General features: G+C 36.7%; 1 protein-coding gene and 1 long non-coding RNA gene across 2 annotated transcripts; one reads left to right on the forward strand and one right to left on the reverse strand.

Moving 5' to 3' along the window:
• The first annotated feature begins 102 nt into the window (after positions 1 to 102).
• On the forward strand, positions 103 to 8847 carry LOC120426769 (ras-related protein Rab-4B). The gene is made up of 3 exons (XM_039591543.2): positions 103 to 357; positions 583 to 663; positions 7800 to 8847. Exons 1-3 carry the CDS (start codon positions 342 to 344, stop codon positions 8384 to 8386), a joined length of 684 nt encoding a protein of 227 aa, XP_039447477.1. The 5' UTR covers positions 103 to 341; the 3' UTR covers positions 8387 to 8847.
• Positions 8614 to 14319, reverse strand: LOC120426770 (uncharacterized). The gene is made up of 2 exons (XR_005606749.1): positions 14070 to 14319; positions 8614 to 8851 (listed from the first exon to the last, which is right to left on the reverse strand). It is a non-coding gene; the product is annotated as an uncharacterized LOC120426770 (long non-coding RNA).
• Between the last annotated feature and the right edge of the window lie 7648 nt (positions 14320 to 21967).

The following is a 21967-nucleotide window of genomic DNA, read 5'->3' on the forward strand; positions in this document are numbered from 1 at the left end:
TTGTTATGACATTTCCCGAGCGTCACCCAATCGTCACGCTGCGCGACCCCACCAAAAAGCCTTTTCACCGTACGCCACTGCTGTCAATGTCATCGCCACGGCAAACGTCACCGCGCAAAGAGAGCAAAAGTTTTGAAAACATTACACTTTTATCTCCACGGTTCAATTTGCAAGCAGAGGAAAAAAGGTTTTCACTACGCATTTAATGCGGAATATCGCGAAATAGTTTGGAACTTAACCCCGCGTTCGTTCGGCGCTCGCAGTTTTACGTTTTCGTTTCCGATTCGCCCCCCCAGCAAAGCTGGCCTCGCAAACTTGAGCAGGAGGAAAAGCTATCCAAAATGTCCGAGTCGTACGGTAAGTCTCGTTGCGTTTGGCCATGGTTCACACACGGGATTACGAAGGGGGGAAAGTGGGGAGCCAAACTCATTTGCAAGTTTTTCACCTTCCAACGGGATCTCTTGCGCTTTTCCCGTGCAGACGACCGCGATCAGCGCTCACTTTCCCCCCCCCACTTTGTTATTGTTGCCTTCTCGTGCCGTGCGCCTCATCCTCATCTTTCTCTTTTAACCTCCCGCACAGATTATCTGTTCAAGTTTCTCATCATCGGCCGAGCTGGAAGTGGAAAGTCGTGCCTGCTGCATCACTTCATCGAGAATAAATGTAAGGAAAAATCTAAATCGTTTCGTTTAAAGGTGGCTAGAACGACGCAATTGTTGCATTTGCTGCTGCTGTTGGTGTTGAAGGGAATAGCGCCACAGCGTAAAGGCTTTCGAAACAGTTGCGCGCTTATCGATCAAGCATTCTAGGTTTCTTGGGCTCGAAAGTGTGTGGGGGGAATTCCCGAGTAAGAAAGGTTGCAGATAGTTGGGTCACACACGCTGTTGATGGGTAATATTCTTAGAAATGTGCTTTAACTAATATTTTTTAAAAAAGCAGTCCCACCAAAGACGCGACCTTCATTTTTAGAAACAAGTTTTATTAGATTGTCGTAAATTCACTTATTGGAGTTCGCAAGCTAACTTAATTGACTAAGTCAACAAACATTGGGGCCGATCCCGCTTTTTCGTGGAATTAGAATTACGGAAATTCTAATCCAATTTCGACTGAAACATGCCAGGAACCCTACTGCATCCGTCGAGACGGCTAGAAGAAAGAGGCGCGTCAATGTGGGAGAGGGAAGTAATTTGTGATTGTAGACGGTATTGTTTTGATTCGCAGTATGTTGGGTCAACTGCTGTGGATGTACCTGAACATCGCAGAACGGGGCTTCTCTTCTTTCCATTTTTATCTACCAACTATATTCTGTTTATTTTGTTTCACTGATTCTCTAAGATCAAATTTGATTTGGCAAATATGGTTTTTCGTTTACCTTCAAAATCAATAATTTTGCGTTGATTTATGCCTAGAAATGCTAAAAGTATATAAAACTTTTTATTCCTAATAAAAATGTCAAACAATTATATCTTTCAAAATTTGCTACACGTTTTGATTCCCACCAAATTTGCTCCCGAGTTTGCCCCCGAGTCTCCCTCCGCCCGTAGCAAAGCAGGTACCAAATTTGATCTCAAGTTCATCTGTAGAAGAAAAATATGTGTCGGGTACTCATTCTCTGATACCCGACAAGTACTGGCAAGCCGGGAGCAAAGTTTTGAATGCGTGTTTTGGAGATTTTTGGATGTCTGCTCTGGTTGGTGAGAGCAAAAATGAACAAAAATTCAAAAAATCAGAAATTCAATACAGTAGTTGTTCGGTAACTGGGCTGCTTTTTAATTGGGCGCTCGATAACTGGGCCTTAGCCCAGTTAAAAAGCAGACAAACGTCAAAAAACCAAAACAAACCGAAATGACCGAGGGGTTAATGGATGCCAAAAGCCTGTTCAATAAAGAAATAGTAGTTTATGCAACAAGTTGCAAAAAGAGGATTTTTTCAGCACGAGTCGTACATTTATCCAACGAGGTTCAACGAGTTGGATAAATACGAAGAGTGCGCGAAAATCGGAAAGTGCGGATAAATACGAAGAGTGCGTGAAAATCATCACAAATTAGAGCTTAAAATAATTTATAAAATTGAAGACAATAACCTAAGCCGGGACCGTGGTGTAGGGGTAAGCGTGATTGTCTCTCACCCAGTCGGCCTGGGTTCGATCCCAGACGGTCCCGGTGGCATTTTTCGAGACGAGATTTGTCTGATCACGCCTTCCGTCGGAAGGGAAGTAAATGTTGGTCCCGGACTAACCTAAAAAAAAAAGGTTAGGCCGTTAGCTCAGTCCAGGTGTAGGAGTCGTCTCCCTGGGTCCTGCCTCGGTGGAGTCGCTGGTAGGCAGTTGGACTAACAATCCAAAGGTCGTCAGTTCGAATCCCGGGGTGGATGGAAGCTAAGGTGTAAAAAGAGGTTTGCAATTGCCTCAACAATCAAGCCTTCGAACACCTAGTTTCGAGTAGGAATCTCGCAATCGAGAACGCCAAGGCAATGCTGTAGAGCGAATAATTTGATTTTTTTGATTTGATACCTAAATTTAAAAAATTAAAATCTTGACTTTTTGTGATTATGTTCTATAATCAAATCTCGTTTACGTTTGTTTGTAGGCCCTAATCAAAAAGTCTAGACATGTAAACATTTAGTGTATCCCGCTTGCTCCGATGGACATTGGTTTTCAATGAAATCAATGAATTAAAATAACAATAAGTTAAGAAATAAAAAAAAAGACAATAAACCCGTAATTTAAAAGAAGTCAAAATTAAAAATAAATCTTTTTTTTGTTTATTCATAAAAAAAAAATCTTCAACAAATTAAAACAGATAAATCTAGTGCTTTTAATGAAAGGTCCTATAAGCTATTGTGTTTGAAATGTTTATAGGACCTAATAAAAAAACGTTACTTAATCCACCCTTAGGTGATTGGCGCCTTCCTCACATTTAAAGGGTGCTATCCAAAATGCAACAAGTGCGTAAATAACACTTTAGTGCTTATAACTTTCGATAGATTTGTCACATCTTCAATGTCTTGCACGTGTTGGAAAGGTCTTTTCAATACCTTTCTAAAAATGTATAACATGACGGGTTTTCTTACAAAAACCACCCTTTTTACAATCTTCCGGACTTTTGTCAAAATCGTTTTTTTAGCATAACTTTTGAAGTACTTAACTAAACTGCATAATTTTTAATAGCGACTTATGGGACCTCAAGACGGATCGAATGACGCCAAAACGGACAAAATCGGTTTAGCCAATGTCGAGATAATCGAGCGACAATTTTTTGATCAACATCCCACCACACACACAGACATTTGCTCAGAATTTGATTCTGAGTCGATAGGTATACATGAAGGTGGGTCTAGGAGGTCTAATTGAGAAGTTCATTATTCGAGTGATTTTATAGCCTTTCCTCAGTAACGTGAGAAAGGCAAAACTCTGGAAATAATCTATCAATTTGAAAAACATATTTATAAAATTTTAGAAGTTTTTTAATTTTTATTTTTTTTTAATTTAAAAATATTTTAATTTTTAAAATTTAAAGCTTTAAAATATTTTTTTAAATTTTTTAAAGCTTTTAAATTTTTATTTATTTTAATTTTTTTAATTAATTAAAAAAAATTAAAATCATTTTAAATATTTTTATGTGTGTTTTTTTTTATTTTTTTTTATTTTTAATTTTTTTAAAATTACTTTTATTAGGTAATTTTATTTTTTTTAAAGTTATTTTTAGGCCGTTGCAAACATTTTCAAAGTTTATGTCGCCCCCCTCCCCCCCCCCGCTTAAAATCGGTCTGAAAAATCAGGGGGCAAAGCTTTTTTTTTCAAAAAAACATTAACATTTTAATGGAAATAGATCTCATAAACCGTATTAAAAACACCCTAAAAGCAAAAACTGAAAATTTCGACTTTGGCCAGAGTCCAGGGACACAAACCTCAAAAAAAAATTGCAACGGCCTAATTGTTTTTATTTTTGAATTTCTTTGGATTTTTTGATTTTTTTTTTATTTTTCGTAATTTTTTGATTTTTTGACATTTTTTTATATTTTTTCTATAATTTTTTGTTTTTTTTTTTAATTTTATAAACTTTTTTAATTAAAAAAAAAATAGTTTTTTATAATTTTCTTTTAGTTTTTTGATTTTTTTTTAATTTTTTATGTTTTTTCGATTTTTTTAATTAAAAAGAAATGTAAATTTTTGCCTTCCTCACCTTACTGAGGAAAGGCTATAAAATCACTCGAAAACTGAACTTCTCAATTAGACCTCCTAGACCCACCTTCATGTATACCTATCCACTCAGAATCACATTCTGAGCAAATGTCTGTGTGTGTGGTGGGATGTTGATCAAAAAATTGTCACTCGATTATCTTAACATTGGCTCAACCGATTTTGTCTGTTTTGGTCTCATTCGATCCGTCTTGGGTCCCATAAGTCGCTATTGAAAAATAATAAGTTTAGTTAAGTACTTCAAAAGTTATGCTAAAAAAACAATTTTAACAAAAGTCCGGAAGATTGTAAAAAGGGTGGTTTTTGTAAGAAAACTTGGCATGTTATACATTTTTAGAAAGGTATTGAAAAGACCTTTCTAACGCGACCAATACATTGAAGATCTGACAGCCCTATCAACATTAATTAGTACTTAAGTGTTATTTATGTACTTTTTGGAGGTCGGATCTCAGATATTTTGATGAAAACGATGCCCGGTTCTATCATGCGACCTGTCGTTGGATAGGTAATGAAAAGACCTTTCCAACGCGTTAAAAACATTGAAAATCTGACAACCCTACCAAAAGTTATAAGCACTTAGGTGGACAGATTAAATGACCTTTCCAACGAATGTGAGGAAGGCACCAACCACCTAAGGGTGGATTAAGTATCGTTTTTAATAAAAAAAATATTTTTTTTATCTTTTATATATTTTTTTTGTTTTTTTTTTCTATTTAATTTTGTTTTAAATTTTGTGATTTTTGAAAGATTATTTTTAAATTTTTTTAATTCTTCCAAATTTTTTGATTTTTTTATTATTTTATTTTCATGTTTTCAAATTTTTGTTTAGGCCGTTGCAAATATTTTTTGAAAAAGCTCTGACCAAAATCGAGGGGAGGGGGGGGGGGAGGCAAAAAGTAAAAAAAATACAAGCCTAGGTTCAACATTTCGATGAAAAAGGTGTTTTAAAATGCATTTTGCTGGCGTACAGTTGCTTCTCAATCATTAGTTTTGAAAATATCGAGGTATTGACGGAATTTGTTTTTCGTAAAAAAAACTTTTCATGGGACTGTACATTCATATTTCAAGAAAATTTAAAATGTTCTGAAAGGAGATCAAACATGCTAAATATGACTACAAACGCGGGAAAATGCATTTTAACTGGTTTTCAGTTGATTAAACTTTAATTTTCATTAAAATTTTGAAGTTTTTCGAAAAAATATTTTTTTGCCCCTGATTATTCAGGCCAAGTTTGAATGGGTTGAGGGGGGGGGGGGGGGGGGTGTTACATAAACTGATTTGCCTAAGGCCGTTGCAAATATTTTTCAAACTTTATGTCATCAAAATTTAATGAAAATAGAAGTCAAATCAACTTAAAACAATCTGAAACGCATTTTTCTGCATTTATAATCATGTTAGCATGTTTGGGCTGGATTAAAAGTATTTTGATTTTTCATGAAATTCCAATGTACAGCACCGCAAAAACTTTTTTTTTGCAAAAATAAATAAATTTTCGTCAATACTTAGTTATTTTGGAAACTAATGATTGCAAAACAACTGGGCAGGTGTAAAATGCATTTTTAAACACTTTGTTCATTCAAATGTTGCAACCATGGCTCGTAAATTCAATGTTTAAACTTAAAAAAAAAATTAAATTTGTTTTATTTTTTTTTCAATTTTTCAATTTAAAAAAATGAATATTTTTTTTACACTTTTTTAATTTTTTTTAATATTTTTTTAATTTTTGTTGAATTAAAAAAATAAAAAAAATTAGATTTTGTTTATGATTTTTTTAAACTTTTGTTAGATTTTTTAATTTTTTTTAAATTTTTCAATTTTTTTTTCAATTTTTTTTTCATTTTTTTTTAAAATTTTTTTAATTTTTTTTTGTTTTTTTAAATTTTTGTTGATGAAAAAATTTATTAAAATTTTGATTTTTTAAATTTTATTCCGCACTTGATTAATTTTTTTTTGAATTTTATTAACTTTTTTTAATTTGAATTTTTTTTTTATTTCTTTTAGGCTGGTACAAATATTTTTAAAAGTTTTTGTCACCCCCCTTCAAAATTGGCCCGAAAAATCAGGGGGCAAAAAATTTTTTTTACAATAAACTTCAAAATTTCAATGAAAATTCAAGTGCAACCAGCTGTAATCAAATTATAATAAATTCTTCTGCGTTTAAAATCATTTTTAGCATGTTTGGGTTTATTAAAAAATCTGGAGATTTTTTGAAAATTTTCGATGCAAATTTTTTTTTTCGATACAATTTTTGTTTTTGTCAGATGTTAGATTTTTTGAAAACTAATGATTGCAAAACAACTGAACTAGTGTAAAATGCATATTAAAACACTTTTTTCATTTAAATGTGAAGACTATGGCATGTTATTTAAATTTTTATTTTTTTTTTTTTTGCCCCCCCCCCTTGACTTCGGCCAGGGCCGAGGGACAAAAACTTTTTTAAATATTTGCATCGGCCTTAGTTTTTTGTTTTTTTTTTTTAATTTTTTTTTGTTTTTTTTTAATTAAAAAGAAATGTATTTTTTTATTTTTTTAAAAAAAAAAAAAATCATTTTTGTATCTTTTAAATTTTTAAATTTTTTTGATTTTTTTTTAGATTTTGTGGTTTTTGAGAGATTATTTTTAGATTTTTTAATTTCTTCCAAATTTTTGATTTCCTTTAATTTTTTTTATTTTATTTTCATGTTTTCAAATTTTTGTTAAGGCCTTAGCAAATATTTTTTGAAGTTTACAAACACGTGAAAATGCATTTTAACTGGTTTTCAGTTGATTAAACTTTAATTTTCATTAAAATTTTGAAGTTTTTCGATAAAATATTTTTTTGCCCCTGATTATTCAGGGTCATATTGAAATTGCTTGAAGATTCATACCCGTGATCAAACCCTATGCAATGTAACCAGCTCCGGAACGAGTTCAAATGCGTAACCGGAACAGGTGCGGATGCCTGGCACGAACACTCAAAGCGTGTTCTAGCGTGTTGCTCGTACTGACTCAGAGCGTGGGTGAAATGTAGGTGTTAAGGGCAGTGCGTGTCCGTCGGGAACCTGGGGCATAAGATCGGTCACGGCCCGTTCTTACACTGAAAATTGCGAATAGGGAATTTACATAAAAAAGAAAATGAATATTTTTTTCTGTATTTTAGTTTTTTTATTAGATAATAATTTATTACATCTAAAAATCAAATGAAAAAGTTTGAAGACAAATTTGAATTTTCAAGCTCCTCAAATTCTACAACTTTTGGGAATTTTGAACTATATATTTACATGCGGTCCGCGAATTTGGAGCAAATTGCTAAAATGACCCGCGGGATTGAGCTGGCTGAGGACCACTGATTTATGCGATACGGTTTTTTTTCCTGGAGCCTTTAATTGTAGGAAATTAGATCGACCCAGGTGATACTAGACAAATATAGCTTAAAATGTTCGCACCAAGGTCTATCCATGTATATTTGAGCCAATTCCAATTGCGTCGCTCTAGTTGCAAATAACTTTGTGATCAATTCCAACCAGCCACCCACCGACTCGATTTGCTAAAACAATAATCACACCCCGGGCTTATTTATTTTAAATTCTCTCTCACCCTTTTCCCCGCGCGCACGCAGTCAAAGAGGACAGTTCGCACACGATCGGGGTCGAGTTTGGCTCGCGCATCGTCAACGTCGGCGGTAAATCGATCAAGCTGCAAATCTGGGACACGGCCGGCCAGGAACGGTTCCGCTCGGTCACGCGGTCCTACTACCGTGGGGCAGCCGGCGCCCTGCTCGTGTACGATTCCACCTCGCGGGACAGCTTCAACGTGCTGTCGAACTGGCTGAACGACGCCCGGACGCTGGCCTCGCAGAACATTTGCATCCTGTTGGTGGGCAACAAAAAGGACCTGGAGGAGGAGCGCGAGGTGACGTTCCTGGAGGCGAGCACGTTTGCGCAGGAGAACGAGCTGATTTTTCTGGAGACGAGCGCCAGGACGGGGGAGAACGTGGAGGAGGCGTTCCTGAAGTGCTCGAAGACCATTTTGGCGAAGATTGAAACGGGCGAGCTGGATCCGGAGCGGATTGGAAGTGGCATTCAGTACGGGGACACGTCGATGCGGGGTGGAGGTGGTGGAGGTGGCACCGGGTTGGCTGGAGGCCGGGCGCAGAGCAGCGGAAGACGCCGAACGCCGGATTGTGCCGGGGGGTGTCGTCCTTAGAGCGAGTCGCTGCTTCTGGAATCTGTTGCTGTTTTTATTCGGCGTACCAACAAACTTAGCAAAAAAGCAAAAAAAAACTTAGTGATTGGGGGGTGAGTCACACAAATACAAAAAACGATTGTATTGCACACGACTGTATTTTTTTGTGTTTGGTATTTATTTAAAATTAATTCGCGACCAGATTCGAGAAAGAGTCGACACGCATTCGTCGTCGTTCGAGCGTTTACTTTTTCCAAACCATTCTACTTTATATTCCTTTTAACTTATGTTAGAGAGATCTGCAAAAGAAAGCAAACAAAATTGCTAAAACTGAATTAGAGAAACACACCGGAACACAACAATGTTCGCCACAATCTCAAACATGTGATCGTTTATGATTCTGAGTTAGATTTATTCACATTTATGATAAATATTCTTTTACACAACAAACACCATAATCAAAAGCATATTTTTTACCTTTTCCCTCTTTTGACAAAGAACTTTGTCCTAAGGGCTCTATTCTGGTGAGGTGTCAATCCAGAAAACCAAAAAATGTCGCGCGTTACGAAAATGTTGCATGCTTGGTACTGGGGAAGAGGTCTGCGACGCAACAAGGCACTGTTGCGTGGAATTTTCCACTCAGTTGAAACAAAAAGCGAATGATGAGGTTTGGGATAACCGGCGCAAAAAGGCGGGGCATCCGTCACCATTTCGAGCCAATATAAACCCCGCTCGATCAGCCCAAGAAAATCATTCTATCGCTGGACGCCGAGAAGTGAACAACAACCTGGACTTGGAAGCAGATGGCCTGGAGGCCCAGAAGCAGTTGGCCGAAAAGCAGCTGGCCTGGAGCAAGGAGCAGCCAAGCGGAGGCAGGCCAGCCGGAATATTCTGGCCACAAGACACGGAGTGGCCAGAACCCTCAGGGGTGTTCCGATGGAAGGCCATACGAGACTGGGCAATATTGGTATCAAACTTCTTGGATTTTGATACTGGTGATGAAAATGGCCATTTTGACAGTGTTGGCCACAACCTGGAGTGCCGGTGCCCTCAGGGAGGTTGTCCCGGGAGGACATTTACCGAACCATACGATTTTGGGCAATATGGGTATCAAACTTCTTGGATTTAGATACTGGTGATGAAAATGGCCATTTTGACAGTATTGGCCACAACCTGGAGTGGCCGGTGTCCTCAGGGAGGTTGTCCAGGAGAGACATTTATCAAACCATACTATTTTGGGCAATATAGGTATCAAACTTCTTGGATTTTGATACTGGTGATGAAAATGGCCATTTTGACAGTGTTGGCCACAACCTGGAGTGCCGGTGCCCTCAGGGAGGTTGTCCCGGGAGGACATTTACCGAACCATACGATTTTGGGCAATATTGGTATCAAACTTCTTGGATTTTGATACTGGTGATGAAAATGGCCATTTTGACAGTGTTGGCCACAACCTGGAGTGCCGGTGCCCTCAGGGAGGTTGTCCCGGGAGGACATTTACCGAACCATACGATTTTGGGCAATATGGGTATCAAACTTCTTGGATTTTGATACTGGTGATGAAAATGGCCATTTTGACAGTATTGGCCACAACCTGGAGTGGCCGGTGTCCTCAGGGAGGTTGTCCAGGAGAGACATTTATCAAACCATACTATTTTGGGCAATATAGGTATCAAACTTCTTGGATTTTGATACTGGTGATGAAAATGGCCATTTTGACAGTGTTGGCCACAACCTGGAGTGCCGGTGCCCTCAGGGAGGTTGTCCCGGGAGGACATTTACCGAACCATACGATTTTGGGCAATATGGGTATCAAACTTCTTGGATTTTGATACTGGTGATGAAAATGGCCATTTTGACAGTGTTGGCCACAACCTGGAGTGCCGGTGCCCTCAGGGAGGTTGTCCCGGGAGGACATTTACCGAACCATACGATTTTGGGCAATATGGGTATCAAAATTCTTGGATTTTGATACTGGTGATGAAAATGGCCATTTTGACAGTATTGGCCACAACCTGGAGTGGCCGGTGTCCTCAGGGAGGTTGTCCAGGGGAGACATTTATCAAACCATACTATTTTGGGCAATATTGGTATCAAACTTCTTGGATTTTGATACTGGTGATGAAAATGGCCATTTTGACAGTGTTGGCCACAACCTGGAGTGCCGGTGCCCTCAGGGAGGTTGTCCCGGGAGGACATTTACCGAACCATACGATTTTGGGCAATATGGGTATCAAACTTCTTGGATTTTGATACTGGTGATGAAAATGGCCATTTTGATAGTATTGGCCACAACCTGGAGTGGCCGGTGTCCTCAGGGAGGTTGTCCAGGGGAGACATTTATCAAACCATACTATTTTGGGCAATATTGGTATCAAACTTCTTGGATTTTGATACTGGTGATGAAAATGGCCATTTTGACAGTGTTGGCCACAACCTGGAGTGCCGGTGCCCTCAGGGAGGTTGTCCCGGGAGGTCATTTACCGAACCATACGATTTTGGGCAATATGGGTATCAAACTTCTTGGATTTTGATACTGGTGATGAAAATGGCCATTTTGACAGTATTGGCCACAACCTGGAGTGGCCGGTGTCCTCAGGGAGGTTGTCCAGGGGAGACATTTATCAAACCATACGGTATTGGGCAATATGGGTATCAAACTTCTTGGTTTTCTGGTACTGGTAATTAAAATGGCCATTTTAACAGTATTGGCCACAACCTGGAGTGGCCGGTGCCCTCAGGGAGATTGTCCCGGGAGGACATTTACCGAACCATACTATTTTGGGCAATATGGGTATCAAACTTCTTGGTTTTCTGGTACTGGTAATTAAAATGGCCATTTTGACAGTATTGGCCACAACCTGGAGTGGCCGGTGCCCTCAGGGAGGTTGTCCCGGGAGGACATTTACCGAACCATACTATTTTGGGCAATATGGGTATCAAACTTCTTGGATTTTGATACTGGTGATGAAAATAGCCATTTTGACAGTATTGGCCACAACCTGGAGTGGCCGGTGTCCTCAGGGAGGTTGTCCAGGGGAGACATTTATCAAACCATACGGTATTGGGCAATATGGGTATCAAACTTCTTGGTTTTCTGGTACTGGTAATTAAAATGGCCATTTAAACAGTATTGGCCACAACCTGGAGTGGCCGGTACTCTCAGGTAGGTACTCCCGGGAGGACATTTACCGAACCGTACGATTTTGGACAATATGGGTATCAAAGTTCATATTTTTCGATACTGGTTATGAAAATGGCCATTTTGACAGTATTGGCCACAACCTGGAGTGGCCGGTGCCCTCAGGGAGGTTCTCTCGGGAGGACATTTACCGAACCATACGATTTTTGGCAATATGGGTATCAAAATTCATGTTTTGAAATACTGGTAATGAAAAAGACCATTTTGACAGTATTGGCCACAACCTGGAGTGGCCGGTGCCCTCAAGGAGGTTCTCCCGGAAGGACATTTACCGAACCATATGATTTTGAGCAATTGTTCAAGGCTCAACTGCGATCGTTGACGATGACGATGGAATGAAAATCGTTGGCAAAAATGCTGCCTTCACGACTCCACGGCAAAACAAAACAGCCAATCAGAGAGCGGAAAGATTTTTTGCGTGGGTCAAAGCAAGCGCTTGCTTGTTCAAGGCCAACTGCGATCGTTTGATGTTTGACACTTGCAAGCGAAAATTGTTAATATTCGTAAATTTTTTTTAAATGGAAATTTTGGGGGAAATATTTAAATGAATTTAAACAATAACTCTTTCGTGAATTTTTCGTTGGCGCTGAAAAGCGCCATTTTGTTAAATTGCAGCAGAAGTTGATTCTTGTTGCCATCTTCTCGAGCGTCCATCCAAGTAGGCCTTGTTTTTCTCCTTCGACGTCGTTTTGGCAGCAATTTCACGCACACGCTGGCGTGTTTCTTCTTCTCGGAGCTCGCTCTTGATTTCCTCCAGTCGTTGATTTTTTCCGCTGCTGCTGCTGCTACGATGTTGTCGGTTCGAACGATGACGATGGAATGAAAATCGTTGGCAAAAATGCTGCCTTCACGACTCCACGGCAAAACAAAACAGCCAATTAGAGAGCGGAAAGATTTTTTGCGTGGGTCAAAGCACGCGCTTGCTTGTTCAAGGCCAACTGCGATCGTTTGATGTTTGACACTTGCAAGCGAAAATTGTTAATATTCGTTAATTTTTTTTAAATGAAAATTTTGGGGGAAATATTTAAATGAATTTAAACAATAACTCTTTCGTGAATTTTTCGTTGGCGCTGAAAAGCGCCATTTTGTTAAATTGCAGCAGAAGTTGATTCTTGTTGCCATCTTCTCGAGCGTCCATCCAAGTAGGCCTTGTTTTTCTCCTTCGACGTCGTTTTGGCAGCAATTTCACGCACACACTGGCGTGTTTCTTCTTCTCGGAGCTCGCTCTTGATTTCCTCCAGTCGTTGATTTTTTTTCGCTGCTGCTGCTGCTGCTACGATGTTGTCGGTTCGAACGATGACGATGGAATGAAAATCGTTGGCAAAAATGCTGCCTTTACGACTACCCATTCGCACCAGCACGCAGAAAAATGTTTTGTAGAATCAGCCTGTACGAGGTTTATTTCAACAAAAATTTTGTTGAGTATAATCAACGCCGATTTTGCGTGGAAACAAACCTTGATTTTCTCAATTCCACAAAAATCTTTTGTTGTTTTGATAAAGTTGCTTAGACGTTTCGCGTTGATTCAACAAAAATCTTGAGTTTCAAATCAACAAAATGTTTTGTTGATTCAAATATGCCTTATTTTTCTGCGTGAGTGCATCAAAAAGCGAATGACGTAGGAATGGGATAACCGGCGCAAAGGGGCGGGACATCCGTCTCCATTCTAAGCCAATATAAGCCCGCTTGGTCAACCCTGGGAAATCATTCTATCGTTGGACGCCGAGGAGTAAACAAAAACCTGGACCTGGAAGCAGATGGCCTGGAGGTTCAGAAGCAGTTGGCCAAAAAGCAGCTAGCCCGGAGCTAGGAGCAGACCAAGCGGAGGCAGGCCAGCCAGAATAATTGAGAGCCACCGGAATATTCTGGCCACAAGACCCGCAGTGGCCAGATTCCTCAGGGGTGTTCCGATGGAAGGCCATACGAGACTGGACAACATGGGTATCAAACTTCTTGGATTTTGATACTGGTGATGAAAATGGCCAATTTGACAGTATTGGCTACAACCTGGAGTGGCCGGTGCCCTCAGGGAGGTTGTCCCGGGTGGACATTTACCGAACCATACGATTTTGGGCAATATTGGTATCAAATTTCATTGTTTTGATATTGGTAATGAAAATGGCAATTTAGAAAAAGTTGGCCAAAAGCTGCAGTGGCCGGTGCCCTAAAGGAAAGTTTTCCCGGGAAGACATCTATTGAACCAACGAGTTTTGGCAATATGGGTATCACAACTCATGGTTTACAATACTGGCCATTTCGAAAAAGGTGGCAACAATCTGGAGAGGCCGCTACCTCACGATTGTTCCGATTGGGGGACAAACATCGAATTATAGAGATATCATGGTTTTTTTATACGGAGCTTAAAGAGAAATTAAACGAAAATATAAATCCAATAATGTTTTGATTTTATCTGACGCATAATTCAACAAAATTGCTTAATTTTAAAAGCTTTTCTGCTAAGTTCTTTGTCATACTGGTCATGTGTAACATAACCACCTGCACCTTTTTTTAGTAGTATTTATTTGTCTTCGAAACCCGAAATCGATAAAAGAGAAGAAAAAAAAACTAACTTTTAAAACCTGCTCTTGTATCAGCACAAAGTGAAAAACCTAAAAAAAAAGTGTTAAACGTTTGATGTAAGCTAAGCAGAAATCAAGTAAATTTGTTTTAACCAACATAAACTTCTGTAAAAAAACACAACTTATGGTTTAGACAAATAAAGATTGTAAAAATTGTCTTGCGGACTGCAAAAAAAAAAAAAATAAATACTCTTTTTCAATAGAATTGAAAGAAACGATTCCATTTCTTCAGCGGCTAGGTGTAAACAAGCTGTCGCGCAACACGATCCTCGCGTGACAAACGCGCTCGCGCGATCATCTGTTATTTTTTCTCTCCTCTCTCGCGACGATCTTCTCTCGAGTGGTTCCTTAATCTTAATCTCGGCGCTTGCCGGTCGCATCGCAGCAGCATCCGAAACCTGTCTGAACTTGGCGGAAGGTTCTTATCTTGCGCGAATGGTCCACCTTTAGTTTCCTAGAAGGTGTTGGCGTAACTCACTCTCGCTTGTTCTCTTGAGTTAAGCTCGCGCTCGCAGTAACAAGAAGCGTCTGCTTCTCCGGTGCAACATTCTGGTAAGTGCGGTGTGATTGCACCTGTGACATTTGCGTGGGCTTGGTGATATTTCACGGAAGCATGTGCAATGTTCCCACTTTAAAATAATTCTTTGTCGAACTTTTTTGTTACTCATTTTTTTTGTCATATATTTGCTCAGAAATGCATAATAATTCGAACTGGGTTCGAACATTTTCCAAGTTCTTAGAACTTTCGAACAAATGATTATATATGGAGAATAGTGAACTAGTTGAGAGATGGTGAAGAATTAAAAAAAAATGATTTGTTAAATAGTGGCACTACAATTTGGTAAAATGTTGAATGAATATTTAACAAATGATTTCCAAACGGTTTTCTTCTATGCGGGTGCCCAGAGGTCGACTTGAACTTCTAATACGTAGACTGCCGCTCAAATCAAGTCCGTCCCATAAATATTTTTTTTTAATGATGCAGTTTGGTTCAAAATCTTGTGAATTTTCAGAAAAACTAATAAAATTTAGTAATTTATTCTAGAAAAACATAGCAAATTTCACCTTTTCGTGAATTCCTAACACGTAGCCTTATGGGCGGGACAAATTTGCCTTGCGTTTTTCTCGGCTTGCTGGACGAGCTTTCCGGTAAAAATACTTACGAGACTGAAAAACCAAGTTTGTCATATAGAAATTGCCAAAAACCACCAAAAACCCGTTTTTTCAACATTTTCATTTTTAAAACCACTGTATCTTTCCGAGGATTGGACATAGGACTATGCACTGTGGTCCGAAACCGAAATCTAGCGTGACAAAATTGATAGCGGCCACACGTTAAGATTTAGAGCTTTGGTGTCTTCGAGACAAATGATCAGTGTCAATAGGGGCATCTTTTGGTATGGTGGACATTAGGGTGGTCCAAATTTTAGGGTGGTTCAGAATTTTTATTTTGGCGGGATGACGAGATAGCGCTTTGGTGTCTTGAAAAAAGTAGTAGAGAACACTATTTTGAGCAACTTTGCTGAAGAGCACAAAGCTCTATCTTCATACGGGAAGTTTCTAGAGCCATTTTTGTAATTTAGGTTGAAGTGTTTATGAAAAAAAAAAAATAGTTTTTTGAACTTATCAACTCAGGCTTGTGTCGTAGCGAGTTGGTGTCTTCTAAACATTTGTAGAACTTATCAAAACACACATTTATTTTCTAAGAGAGCAAAAATCGGACCTTTAAAACGAAAGTTATAGCCAAAATACGACGAAAAAGACGCCATTTTGAAATGTGAATAACTCGAAAAGGTGGTGGAGTTTGACCTCGCTCTTAGAAGCATCTGAAAGTACACATTTTAGGGTACATTTGCTGTAAATATCTCGGAGGTCTTTTTTGTTTAACTTATTTAATATCAATTTGAAAATGATCATTTTTTAATCGTTTTTTGCCCATAACTTTTGATAGAATTGACCAAAATTCATTTTTCAAGAATAAAAATGTTCATTTTGACAAGCTCTACAATTTTCTACAAGGGCTCAAAAATGTACAAAATGATCTAGTGGTTGTAAAAGAAGAAACAAGTTTTGGCTGAAATATTTCAGGAATAAATTTAATTATTTTGTTGATTCCTGAAATATTTCAGCCAAAACTTGTTTCTTCTTTTACAACCACTAGATCATTTTATACAGTGAGTCAAATATTTGTCCGTACCCCCCCGTACGGGAAATGTTTGTGATATAAAAGTACATAAAATTCGACTAAAGTGCCATGTTTTATACATCAATCGACGCGGCAGAATGTCTTCTTTAAGACACTGTCATTGGATTTGCAAAAAACTTTTTCTTGAAAAATACAAAAATTGTTTACTGAAAAAAGTCAAAAAAAGAGGTCAAATAATTGTCCGTACCCCTAGTAAAAGTACAAAATCTGATCGATTTAACTGAATTCATTTATGAAATGTTGTTTCAGTGTCAAATACTAGTACCTTTAGCCAGTTTGTGACAACTTTGAACTTCTGATAAGTTTGTTTAGTTAATTTATATTAAAAATTGGATTAAATTTAGTTTTTTAAAGTAAAACTTACCAAAACATTAGTTTATAAACAACTATTTTTATAAAATTGCTATTTTGTGTTGTAAGAGTCTCTATTGAACAAGTTTCAACAATATTTGTTCAAAATATACATTGTTTTCATCTTTTTTATTGACATTTTTCGACCAAAAATATTGTTTCGGAACAATACCGTTAAACAATCCGGATTGTCCCGGAACCGGTTCAACCCCTCGGAGGAAAATTTTGTGGTGATCAGATAGAGGACAAAAAAACCCACCTCTTGCAATTTGAAGCATCCAATTTCGTCCACTACAGCCCGATTACGAGTCCCTAGTCTGAAATTTGAAATTTTCAAATTCCCCAAGCAAAACATTCTGACCCAGAACGGTACAGAAATTCTCAGCACGGAAAGTGAAAATTTCAAATTTCAGACTAGGGACTCGTAATCGGGCTGTAGTGGACGAAATTGGATGCTTCAAATTGCAAGAGGTGGGTTTTTTTGTCCTCTATCTGATCACCACAAAATTTTCCTCCGAGGGGTTGAACCGGTTCCGGGACAATCCGGATTGTTTAACGGTATTGTTCCGAAACAATATTTTTGGTCGAAAAATGTCAATAAAAAAGATGAAATCAATGTATATTTTGAACAAATATTGTTGAAACTTGTTCAATAGAGACTCTTACAACACAAAATAGCAATTTTATAAAAATAGTTGTTTATAAACTAATGTTTTGGTAAGTTTTACTTTAAAAAACTAAATTTAATCCAATTTTTAATATAAATTAACTAAACAAACTTATCAGAAGTTCAAAGTTGTCACAAACTGGCTAAAGGTACTAGTATTTGACACTGAAACAACATTTCATAAATGAATTCAGTTAAATCGATCAGATTTTGTACTTTTACTAGGGGTACGGACAATTATTTGACCTCTTTTTTTGACTTTTTTCAGTAAACAATTTTTGTATTTTTCAAGAAAAAGTTTTTTGCAAATCCAATGACAGTGTCTTAAAGAAGACATTCTGCCGCGTCGATTGATGTATAAAACATGGCACTTTAGTCGAATTTTATGTACTTTTATATCACAAACATTTCCCGTACGGGGGGTACGGACAAATATTTGACTCACTGTACAACCATTAAATTGTTTGAAAATAGTCAAAATAGTGTTTAAAGAGGATTTTACGAGTCAGTTATATGACACAAATTGAGTGAGTGTAGCTCATTTTTTCATGTCTCTCATTCTCTAGCAGCCGACCGGCAAGAGTCAGGCGGCAGTGGTTGAATAGTCACAGTAGGCTTGATGTCACATGCTAGCAGTGAACTGACATTTTGGTTTGCTCCATGTGTACGCTGGGTTGGAAACTTTTTGCAGGCCTGATCATGTGAAATAGCCCGTTGGCCACTTACATTTATAAAACGTTCTTACTTGATTTAGGTAGAAATCTGTAATAATTACAAAAAATATAAGTATTTCATATTCCAATTTGAATGTTATAATGACAGTTGGCTAACGAATCTGACTTATCACCATATAATTAAGGCAGACAAAATGTTGAAATTAGATGCAAATAATTTTCAAAGTTTTGTCGACAAATCGAAATTGAAGTGCAATCACCTGAAACCAATTTATAATGCATTTAGAATCATTTTAGCATGTTTATTAAAGTTAATTAATAGTAGTTTATGCAACAAGTTGCAAAAAGAGGATTTTTTCAGCACGAGTCGTACATTTATCCAACGAGGTTCACCGAGTTGGATAAATACGAAGAGTGCTGAAAAAATCAAGTTTTGCAACGAGTTCCATACAACATTTTTTGCAATTCCATAAAATACACACTGAGTGAAATTTTATGTCAAATTTTCATGTATTTTGTCAATAAATCGTTTAAATCAAAATAATGTTGAAAAGTGTTACTTTTCGAAACAAGTGCTGAAAAGTTCAACTTTTCAGCACCCATTTGAGTGCTGAAAAGTAGAACTTTTCAGCATTTATTTTGAAAAGTGTTGCTATTCGATTCTGTTATTTTTGGTACAAAAAAGTAGGCTATTTCGTCGTTCAAGAATGACAGGAAACGTATGTAGTTTCACGACGGAATTGCAAAAAGTATATTAAAATACCGCAAATAGTAGTTTATGCAACAAGTTGCAAAAAGAGGATTTTTTCAGCACGAGTCGTACATTTATCCAACGAGGTTCACCGAGTTGGATAAATACGACGAGTGCTGAAAAAATCAAGTTTTGCAACGAGTTCCATACAACATTTTTTGCAATTTCGAAAAACACCTATTGAGTGAAATTTTATGTCGAATTTTCATGTATTTTGTCAATAAATCGTTTAATCAAAAAAATGTTGAAAAGTGTTACTTTTCGAAACAAGTGCTGAAAAGTTCAACTTTTCAGCACCCATTTCAGTGCTGAAAAGTAGAACTTTTCAGCATTTATTTTGAAAAGTGTTGCTATTCGATTCTGTTATTTTTGGTACAGAAAAGTAGGCTATTTCGTCGTTCAAGAATGACAGGAAAAGTAAGTAGTTTCACGATGGAATTGCAAAAACGTAGTTTTCGGAATCGCAAAAAAAATATATGGAAATCGGAGCAAAATTAGATTTTTTCAACACCCGTAATCATTGTTGAGAGCCAGAATATCAATTTTTCAAGGGAAAAAATGTTAGAAAATTATTTAGGCTGTTTTCGGCTGCTGCAAATATTTTTAAAAGTTTTTGTCCCTCGACTAAGGCCGGGTCCGAGGGGGACACAAGTTAAAAAAAAATCAAATAACAAGCCATAGTTTCAACAGGTTTCAACAAATGAAAGAAAAAAATGTTTTAAAATGCATTTATCACTAGTTCAGTTGTTTTGCAATCATAAGTTTTCAATAAAAAATGTAAGATTTGAGCAAAACAAAAATTAAGGCGAAAAAATAACTTTTTGCAATTCCGTCGTGAAACTATTTACTTTTCCTGTCATTCTTGAACGACGAAATAGCCTACTTCTCTGTACCAAAAATAACAGAATCGAATAGCAACACTTTTCAAAATAAATGCTGAAAAGTTCTACTTTTCAGCACTAAAATGGGTGCTGAAAAGTTTAACTTTTCAGCATTTGTTTTGAAAAGTAATACTTTTCAATATTTTGGATTTAAACAATTTATTGACAAAATAGATGAACATTTGACTTATAATTTCACTCAATGGGTGTTTTGACATTTTTTAAATCATGACTAACGTTTTAAAAGGGCCAAACATTGAATATTACGCCCATTTAATATGTTAGTCATGATTTATTTTTTTACCATTTTTTTAAAGATCGAACAATTTCACGAAAGTTTCATGTTTTAACATTGAAAATCGGACCATTACTTGCTGAGATATCGACATTAGAAAATGGTGGGCTGTTTGGGTGAGACTTAGAAAACATCAATTTTCGTGTTTCTTTTTGCTTAAGCCGCTGTATCTCAGCAACCAGAGGTCCAATCTTCAATGTCTCTTAGACAATTTTATAGCATATTTTCTGAACATTAAAAAAAATATTTTTAGAAATGGTCACTCATGGTCACTATTTTTAAAAATCGAAAAACTGCAAATATTTCGATAAAATCAAACATTCGTTGGCTATATCTTGAAAACAGAGCCTTTTATCAAAAAATCTGTAAAGATTTTTTGACCTTGTTTCTCTATGGCTTAAATGTTGCGGGTTTTTGTCCCCTAAAACATATCAAAAATCTCGAAAATCAAAAAATACGCATTTTGGGAAATTGAGTTTTTGTGAAAAAAAGTTAATTAAAAAATCGGCAATTTTTTCCGTGTACCAATTTTTTTCTCAAAAGTCCTCAACAATACCTACAACTTTGCCGTAGACACCAAATGGATAAGAAAATTCACTCAAAAGTTACAGCTGTTTGAATATTTACATACCATTTTTGTATGGACAGCAGCCAAAATTGTACGGAGACTTGTATGGGTGAACCAATGACACAAAATAGCTTCTTTGGTCATAGGGAAGGTCCCCACAAAGTTTGAGCCAAATCAAAAAATATAAATAAAATCCATTTCCGGTTTTGGTAGAGAATTGCTCACATCGAAAAATTACCGGTCACTTTTTGTAGATGGACAATGTGTGTAAACAAAATGAAATAATTTTTTTTTTGTGATTCTAACAAGGAATTTCACAAAAAAACTTTAACTGATTAATTTTATTCGAGAAGTTCGGGAGCGACTTTCTTTTGCGTGTTTGGCCTCCTCTCTTTTTCGCGGTTAGTAGGCGGAAATGATTTTTTGCGATTATTTTTATCCCTGCTCGTTTCTAAGATACAGCCACTAAACGATTGAAATAATTATTTCGACGCCAACATTTCAAAAATCATCATGCAAAAAAAACGCATTTGAATGTTGAGCATCCATTTTCAATTCCCATTTTAATATAAAAGCAAAATAAGATGTTCTAATAATAACAAACGATGAAAAACGTTGCATTCATTGATACTTGATCATCCAAATTCAATAAAACATTATTTCCGTCGTTTTATTTAAGAAAAACAAACATAACTTCTTTTGAAATCACCAACGTCTATATCACCCTGCTGTCATTGAGGGGGACGCTTTGTTATGATTCGTTTTTCTTCGCCGAATGTACATGGCGCTTTGTTCATGATGCTTTTTTTTTCGTCACGAGGTTTATGTAGTCTTTTGTTTGACAGGTTGACAGGGCTATATAAACAGAGATTTGGTTTTTGTTACTTTATTTAAAATCATGATTAAACAGACTTTACTGAAGTAACTTTTGCTCAATTTTGGTGGAGAGGTAGCTTATTAGGAGTACTTTTAGAATATGCAATAACCCAGAAAGTGTCAAAATGTACATGATGCCTTTTGAAATGTTACCGTCGATTTTTTAATTTGTAACATTGCCCAGACTTGATTATCTGAAGGAAACGGGAAAAAATCACTTTGGAAAATCGAACTAAGATTTTTTTTATTGTCAAACGTTGTCATAGTGATTTAGAATGGTGAGATCCAAGTTGGCGGCTGGTAGTGATGAAATGTTGATAAAAATGTTATCAATATTTTTATTTTTATTTTGCATATCTAATATGCAATCAACCATGGGGTCATCTATAAACCACGTGAATACTTTATTGGATTCCTTTCCTCATGTAGATAATTGGAGCTGTTTATAACTGTTTTAATAATAATAATAATAATAATAATAATAATAATAATAATAATAATAATAATAATAATAATAATAATAATAATAATAATAATAATAATAATAATAAT

The sequence above is a fragment of the Culex pipiens genome, chromosome 3 (assembly GCF_016801865.2).
Source record: "Culex pipiens pallens isolate TS chromosome 3, TS_CPP_V2, whole genome shotgun sequence".
In the NCBI taxonomy this organism is placed as follows: domain Eukaryota; kingdom Metazoa; phylum Arthropoda; class Insecta; order Diptera; family Culicidae; genus Culex; species Culex pipiens.

Bases quoted from the DNA above. Each gene is read 5' to 3' on its own strand.
- LOC120426769 (XM_039591543.2), top strand. The intron at 664-7,799 runs GTAAGGAAAAAT...GCGCGCACGCAG, and splicing joins TCACTTCATCGAGAATAAAT to TCAAAGAGGACAGTTCGCAC.